The sequence below is a fragment of the Neophocaena asiaeorientalis genome, unplaced genomic scaffold (genome assembly GCF_003031525.2).
Source record: "Neophocaena asiaeorientalis asiaeorientalis breed wild unplaced genomic scaffold, Neophocaena_asiaeorientalis_V1.1 scaffold1403, whole genome shotgun sequence".
Taxonomy (NCBI): domain Eukaryota; kingdom Metazoa; phylum Chordata; class Mammalia; order Artiodactyla; family Phocoenidae; genus Neophocaena; species Neophocaena asiaeorientalis.
Genome location: NW_020175077.1, coordinates 69696 through 77977, shown reverse-complemented (window position 1 = coordinate 77977; position 8282 = coordinate 69696). Strand labels below are relative to the sequence as shown.

At 49.8% G+C, this 8282-nt stretch overlaps 1 protein-coding gene across 1 annotated transcript in view; it reads left to right on the top strand.

Annotated features, from left to right (window-relative positions):
* Positions 1 to 6954, top strand: part of RABIF (RAB interacting factor) — a 7252-nt gene extending 298 nt beyond the window's left edge. Inside the window, exons 2-3 of the mRNA XM_024764076.1 lie at positions 3720 to 3786; positions 4326 to 6954. Of these exons, the coding sequence (XP_024619844.1) occupies positions 3720 to 3786; positions 4326 to 4597 (339 nt within the window). The 3' untranslated portion in view covers positions 4598 to 6954. The remainder of the gene's footprint in view (positions 1 to 3719; positions 3787 to 4325) is intronic.
* The last annotated feature ends 1328 nt before the right edge of the window (positions 6955 to 8282 follow it).

Below are 8282 nucleotides of genomic sequence, written 5' to 3'. Positions count from 1 at the left end.
ACGCGGGGGCCGTTCTGGGGGCGAGGCCCGAACCCTCAGACCGCTCGCTCGCTCCCGGGTCTGTGATCCCCGCCGACGTCGTGAATCACTAGGAGTGTCGTTCACACCGCTGCACAGATCCCGTGTCCCGCGCCCGCTACCCCGAGACTGCGCGCGCGTGAGGGAGGACACAGACTTTGGGATTTAAGTAAATGAGGGAGTGAAGTTCTCAGTCCGTGAGACTAAGGGTTAGAGCAGGCGGAGCGAATCCGTGTGTCGCAGGCGCCATCGATCACCCGACGTGTCCTTTTTTATAAGTCCTGTGAACGGTTTCTTTAGAAAATGTTCAGACCCCGGACTCGGTCCTTTGTGAAATCTCACGTGCAGTCTGGGGCAGAGAATACAGTCACAGAGGAAAGAAACACCAAAGAGCTTGATAATGTAGGGAAAGGGTGATGAGTTAGAGAAGGGAATAGTTGCTTTCTTACCTTTTGAGGGAGAGGGCAGTTGGGGCAGGAGAGGGGGGTGGAAGATGAGATTGTGGGAGAGAAAGGATAGAGCACTGTTTGGGTGAGAATGAGAGCAAACCGAGACATTATTCTCAAACTAAGCATGCACCTAACATAGGACCCAGCAAGTGTTCTCCGGGCCTTTATCCCTGGCGGGATGAAAACATGTTCACACAAAACCTGTGCACAAATATTCACTGCACCTTTATTCCTAAGAGCCGAAAACCAGAAACAGCCCAGCAGGCATTCTGCTGGTGAATGATGCCACACCACGGGTACCACAACTTGGATGAGGATGAATCTCCAGGGAATTATGCTGAGTGAAGAAAGCTGGTCCCGAAAGATTACTATTGTATCATTCCATTTATATGACATTTTTGAGTTTTAGAAATGGTCGACAGATTAGTGATTGCCAGGGTTTAGGAAGCGGGGGCGGGTCAGGGGTGTTGGCAAGTGTGGTTATAAAAGGCTAGACGGATGGTGGCGATGGTTGCACAATAATGTGAACGTACTTAATGGCACCAAACTGCCCGCTTAAAAATTATTTAAATGGTACAGTTTATGTTATGTATAGTTTATCACAGTGAAAAATCAGGAATTAAAATGGAACATGCCTCAGGTGTGTTGGGCAGTGTTGTTCTAGTTATTGCTGCATAAAAAAATCACCCCAGACAGTGACTTAAAACATTAACGTTTATTTTGCTCACAAATTTGGGGGTTGGCAGGGCCCAGCTCGGCAGTTCTCTCATTCATGGTGTTTCACGGGGCAGCGGTTAGAGGGGTCATCTCAGAAGCTTGCCTACTCCCGTGTCTGCCTGTGGACTGAGAGGATTCGGGCACCTGGAACAGGCTGTGATGGGCCGCCCCTCCCGGTATCCGCCAGGAGGCCTCAGGGTAGCCATGGTTCTTCCAGGGTCACCAGGGCTCCCAGGGCAACTGTTCCAAGAGCAACCTGCAAAAGTGGCCCAGCCTTCCCTAACCTAGCCTGTCCCACCCACCTTGGCCTGCCCAGGCTCAAGGGGAGAGGCACAGTCTCCACATCTTGGAAAGGTTGTCAGAGAATTTGTGGACATTTGTGTGGTTTTAAAACCACTACAAAGGACTCGCCTGGTGGCGCAGTGGTTAAGAATCCGCCTGTCAGTGCAGGAGACACGGGTTTGAGCCCTGGTCCTGGAAGATCCCACATGCCGCAGAGCAACTAAGCCCGTGCACCTCAACTACTGAGCTTGCTCTCTAGAGCCCGTGAGCCACAAGTACTGAGCCCGCACACTGCAACTACCAAAGCCCGTGCACGTAGAGCCCGTGCTCCACAACAAGAGAAGCCACTGCAATGAGAAGCCCGCGCACCCCAACGAAGAGTAGCCCCCACTCACTGCAACTAGAGAAAACCACGCACGGCAACGAAGACCCAATGCAGCGATAAATAAATAAATAAATAAATAAATAAATAAATAAACAAATAAATATAAATATATATATATGACGGGTTCTTTCCCCATGTCAGTACACATTGTACTCACTGAAGGGGGAAAAATTACAAAAAAGGTTAACAGAAGTTTACTTTGTACTGTGACAGTTTTTATTCTCATCTATAGTACAGCATGCTTGCCAAGTTCTCTATAATGAGAATGTATTTTTACAAAGAGAAAGAAAGTATTTTATTTTTTAACGGGTACTGTTAATAGTTCTTGAAGAAAGCAAAAGAAGTTTCAGTGAGACATCAGCAGAATCTCAGCGTCGTGGTGTTCGATGCGTCTCAGAGAGCTGGCCGGGATCAGGGGTGCTGGCCGGGGCCCTGGCCGCACAGCTAACCCACCTCGTCAGGGGTCTGGCGACTTTGGCCCCCAGACAGCCAAGTTGGCCACCTCAAATTAGGTATTAATTTCTAGATTTCCACCCCAGTAGTCTGTCCAGAAAGCATCATTGTGTCCCACGTGATACATCCCACAGCGTGACCCTAGCGTTGTCCTCTACTTTGTTGAGATCCAGGCACAGATACACAGACAAGTGCGAATACATGGGTCTGACTTAACAGGATTTCAGTAAAAATGGGCATGTTGAGGAAGAGCGGGAACAGGACCCAGTGTGACTCACCCCTTGAATGAATGGCTAGTAATAGTCCTGCCCTTTAGTCACTAATCAAATGGGAGACAGCAGAGGTGGCCTTATGCACTGCGAACGGGGACAATGTGGGGGCTTCGTGCTCCTTTGCTAGACATGTCCTGAGGGCTAACGCTTGTATAGTCTTCGATTTTCTCCCCTCACATTTCACTCCTCTTGCATTTAGTTAAGATGTGATTTCACACCGACAGTATAGGAGGTAGGCTGGAAATGTACCTAGGGACGTTTAGGCCCACAGAAAATTACTCATAGGACTGGAATTCAGGTTTTCTGGTTCCTGGATTTTGATTCCTACCTCTCTTTGCCTCTGCCTGTTCCCATTTTCACTCAGGGTAAAACAAAGCATTAGGGACTCATTTAACCATCAGATGAGGCAAAAAGAGTGGCTGGAATGACAATATAACAGGAAGAGGGACTATCGTATTTTATGATGTCCTCAGATGAAGCCTCAGGTGACACAGCAAAGGGAAATGCACAGATGTGTTTTAACAAGCCGAGTGGTCGGAGGACAGGGCGGGGGAACGTTCTGGATCAGAGCTCCCTCCTCCCTGCCGGGGATACCCTACCAGCGTCTGCAGGCCTGGAGTTCAGAAGTGCGGGCTCCAGGGTGTTTCACACACTGGCGGCTCTTGTGGCCTTCCTGACGTTCTCATCCCCACCAGAGCATCGATGTCAGTCAAATTTTTAAAAAACTTTTTAAATTGTTTGCTTTTGTCCTCATTGCCAATGCTAGGCTAGCACATTAAGGCCGTCCTATTTTATTAGAGTTTGGGGGTGCGTTGGAAGTGAAACATGGGGTGGGAAATACTCCGCGCATTGGCAGCAGCCATAGTGAGGAGCAGGGAAGGAGCTTGGCTGAAGTGTCCTGCAGTGGGCGGGGCAGCTGAGGCGTCCGCTAACCACGTGGAAGAAGTCAAAGGGATTGTGTGCGTGTGTGCGCATGCTTTCTCCTCGTGAATGGGAGATGCAAGGGTCCTAGAGATAATATTCCAAATTCTCGAACTAGATTTTCCTTTTTAATATTCCTTTTATAAGATGAACCCAGTATCTTCGTAACAACAGTGGTGGAATAGCGTGAAGCCAGACATCCTGTGTTTACCCTTGTCCCAGATATTTGCGTTCTGCTCTGTGTCTCTTGCTGTTCCAGGCAGTGGGGATGTGGTAATGAACAGGAAAAGTGAGCTGGTGGAGGGAGCCCCCTGGTAAGTAACTGAGCTAGTAAACTGATAAGATGATTTGAGAAACGACAAGTAGGAAATGGAGCAGCATGAGGAAATTTGGGGGTGACGAATATGCTCGTTCTCTTGATCGTGGTAAAGCTTTGTTGGTGTGCGGTATACGTGTGCCAGAATGTGTCAGACTGTCCACTTTGGATCTGTGCCGTGTGCGTCAGTTATGCCTCAGCCAAGCCACTTTAAAGAATACACATGCAGTGGGCAGCATGGGAAGCTCGTGCAGGTTGTCCGGTTGGGGGAAACCCTGAGGGGGCCACGTGGGAGACGAGTGTCCGGGAGGAGCTGGCCCTGGAGGGTCCGGGGGCGGGGGCGGGGAGGAACCGGCTGGTCCTGAGGACCCAGGCGTCCCGGTTACCGCGGCAACCGGGCAGCGCCTCTCCCCCTTCTCCTGAAAGGCGGGCGAGGACCGGGGCAGCCTGGGGCTTACTGCTGGGCTCCTGGGCTGGGGGAGCTTCGGGGGCTGGCCGTGCGGAGTGAGCAGGGCTCTGCTGTGTTCTGTCCACGCAGCTCTGCCTCCCGCCCATGAGGAAGAAGCCGGCGCTGGCCGACGGCGGCAGCCCTGAGGGCGACCTTCTGCAGGACCACTGGCTGGTGGAGGACATGTTCACTTTCGAGAACGTGGGCTTCACCAAGGACGTGGGCAACATCAAGTTCCTGGTCTGCGCAGACTGCGAGATCGGCCCCATCGGCTGGCACTGCCTGGACGACAAGAACAGTTTCTATGTGGCCTTGGAACGGGTTTCCCATGAGTGACTGAGGGGAGGGGACTCAGCTCCACCCCCACTATAAAAGCTACTCCCCACAAGGACGGCCGTGTCGCCTTCTCTGCACTAACGTCAGTCATGGGCGTCAGCCCGCCCCGTCCAGCACGCGTCCACGTGCTTCCTCACGGCCTCAGCGCCGGCCTCCTGCTTAGTTCACAGGCGTTACCGCCTTTGCTCAGCCCCCTTTCCCCCCGGGTTTAGGACACGGGGCGCTTCCACAGATCTGCTCCCCTCCCGGCCTCCTGCTGTCCTGTACTCTGGGGCTCTCACCCTCCGAGCAGTTATGCAACCTTTTAGCCGTGATGACACGTGACGGATGGTGCTCATGAGGTGCTGACGGTTGAAACCCGCCTTTTTCTCATTCAGGAAAGTGCACGGACGACTGTTGTGTGGCTAACTTTATTTACAGTAATTTATTCTTTCTAAAAGTAAAAACATTTCCCAACTGCAGTATTTAAACCACTAATCAGAAATACATTCCTTTGGACATGCCTCTAAGACCACATTTAGGGGCCTCTCCTCTAGGCTGACAGCGACTTTATTGTCAAAGTGGGTGTAGCCACTCTTCCCTTCAAATCTTGATGTAGTTTTTCTTTGTATTAGCTCCGCACTGCTATATATAGCCTGTAAGCTGAAAGTCAGATTTCCAACCCCATCTGTCAGCTACCCTGAGGAAAACTCAGCCCTGGCTGTGTTCCCAAGATCTCCTGGAGTCAGCGGAGAGGGCAGGACGTAGGGGGCGGGCCTTTGCCACATCATACATGACTTCATTGGTTTGTCTTACGCAGACTCATATAACTCTCATATAACTCTCTCTTTGCTCCTAGGACAGACTTCTTAAGTGGATGGTGGCATCATTACTCTATGCGCTGGGCGTGGTCCTCACAGATTTCTGATTCAGTTGGAATCTCTAGACTAACCCAGAATACAGACTTTGCATCCACATGCCTCTCTTTGTAGCTGTGGGGTTGCTCTGACAGTTTGATGTTCAGTACGATTCTCAGTTCTGTCATTTCTCTTCTGAAACGACTCACCATCTCAGAAGGAATCTGTGAAACCAGGTTCCAGGTATCCTCCCATCTTCCATGCCTCTAAGGCTCAGGAGACCTAGAATGCAAATGAGGGCTAAGTGGAGACCTTACAGGCATTCCTTCGGACCTGTTTTCCAGTTGCTTCCTCCCTCCTTCTCCCCAGAACTTGGTCTAAGGGCCCCGCAACTAAAGTGTGGGCCTTGGGCACAGTTTTGCCACCAACCTCCTCCCCTAGAAAGGTGGTTTCCGTCCCCGGCCGTAGCCTCACAAGCTCTGGTAGAAAATGAGAGAACTTTTCTAGCTGGATGGTCAGATGTCCATGATTATGGCATTTGCAGAAAAACTGTGAGAATATCCACTCAGGTCAGAAGGAACAAAACCACGTAGATGCCTCTGGGGACATGTGGCCCCTCATGTCATGAGCCAAAACCTGGGCAAGGCGTTTTTTAAATTAGACTTTGACTTTTCTTTCCTTTTTTAATCACAGAAATAGCAGGTAAATACAAAAGTAGGTACACGGGGATATGTGTATACGTATAGCTGATTCACTTTGTTGTAGGGCAGAAACTAACACACCATTGTAAAGCAATTATACCCCAACAAAGATGTTAAAAAAAAAAAGTGGGTATAAAAATGTTTCTAATCATTCATATTTTCACCATGCAGAGATTGCCGACGGTAGTGTGGTGTTATGTTCTACTCAGTGTTTTTCAGTATGTACCGTATAAATAAACGTAGGGTTTGTAAAACAAATATGAGATCACGTGGTACTCTCATAACTTGCTTTTTCCATTTAACAAAATACTGACTTGCCACGTAGGTGACGTCCATCTCCGCCGTTGTATTTCTGTACTGTAATTTATTTCGCAGTCCACTGTTAGATTGTCTCCAGCCTCTCCTAAACCATGTGATATAAGGTGCAACCTTGTGGCTGAATCTGTCCAGGCTTTTCTGTTTCCCCGGCTGCGTCAGCAGCAGCGGGCTTGCAGGGTGTGTGCGTCTGCACGGCTCTGCTGACCGACACGCAAAGCTCGGAACGGCTGTGCAGCTTTACCCTCCTCCCCAGCAGTTCCTAACACTGGGTATTTATTATCTTAAATGAATATGTTGATACTTTATTAGTAGGAAAAATAGCGTCTCATTGCTTTAATTTGCATTTATTTTATTTCTCATGAAATTTTTATATATTTACTGGTCACTTGCGTTTCGTTTCTTGAGAATCCCCAAACTTTGTTCCTCCAATAGCCAAAAAATCAAGTTGTTATTCTGCCTTTTCAGCTTGATTTGAAAGAAATAAAGGCATTTAAGCAGTGGCGATTAGATTCTTGCGCGTCCTTGGGAAGAATGTATAATTGGAAAAAAGATGAGGGCTGAGACCTGCGCCTTAGGATTTACCCTGGGGTCTGTCGGCTGAGGAATCAGCCCTTCGGTGTCTGTCGTGGAATGAAAGTCGTCTCCCTGCCCCCCACACATGGTGGGCTCTGGGGAAAGCCTTGTGAGTCAGGTCGCTGTGTGCGCCGGGGCACAAGGGGGAGCCCACGACCGCGGCTGTGAGTCTCGACGCTGCAGCTGCAGTGGGGGAGCAGTTGATTTTTCCAGGGCCTTCCTGTTTTGACACAGAATTAAAGGTGGACGGCGGTGTACTGACACTTTACTGCTGTTAGCGCACTGTATGAGGCTCCTCAGAACTCCGCCATGTGGCTATGAGGACCTCTGCTCCCAGTACTGGTGGACTGACCATCCCAGTGAGGGCAGCTCGAAAGGCTGGATACGTACTTTGAAAGTCCGGAGGCATCGGGGCGCTAACACAAGTTTGGAGAATTACTGGATCTGGACCACGGAGAAGATGGAGGCCCCGGGCAGTGGGCTTAGTGTGATGGACGCTCTCCTCCTGGGGGTGTTTCCCAGCTTAGAGGAGGCAGTTCGGAGGGTGATGGGTGGTCCTGACGGCCTTGCAGAAGGCAGGGACAGGGCCTGTCACGGGGTGTGGACCAGGCGGCCTGCCCTCACTTCGGGTTGGTGCCCTCGGTCCTTTACCCCCCCCGGAAGCAGGGCGAGGCAGGGTGGGGAGTAGAAAGTTTCTAAGATGGATTGCAGCTCAGCTTCAAAATCTCAGCCCTTGAAATTGGATTAAGGTGATCCCAAGTGGTCGTTGCCCCAGGCCTTTGGCATGAGCAAACAAAAACCCTCTCTAGAGGAAGATGTCACCATCCTAAACTTCAAATTCTTTCTGCAAACAATTTTGCTAATACAATATACTGAATATAATAAAATGTAACCAAGCATATGAGACAAGATGATAAAACCAGTAAAACAAAAGGCCATGGGAACAGGCCCACTGAGGCTGGGGAAACAGGAGCTTTCAGAGGTAGACGGTAAAGTAACTGCTTACTCTGCAAAGGAGATACCAGACATGTGAGAAAAAAAAAAAAAGTGAATTCTAGAATCTAAAAAAATCCAAAACCAAAAGTGAGAATTCACTGGAAGGTTTTAATAGAAGAGACACAGCTGGAGAGAGAACTAGGAAACTGGGAGCTGCCAGTAGATTTGCAAGCCCACAACGCAAGACCTCATACGGTGTTACCCAGAGAAGTTGAAGGAAAGCAAGCAAATTCACAGGGCCAGAAAACCACAGCCCAGATC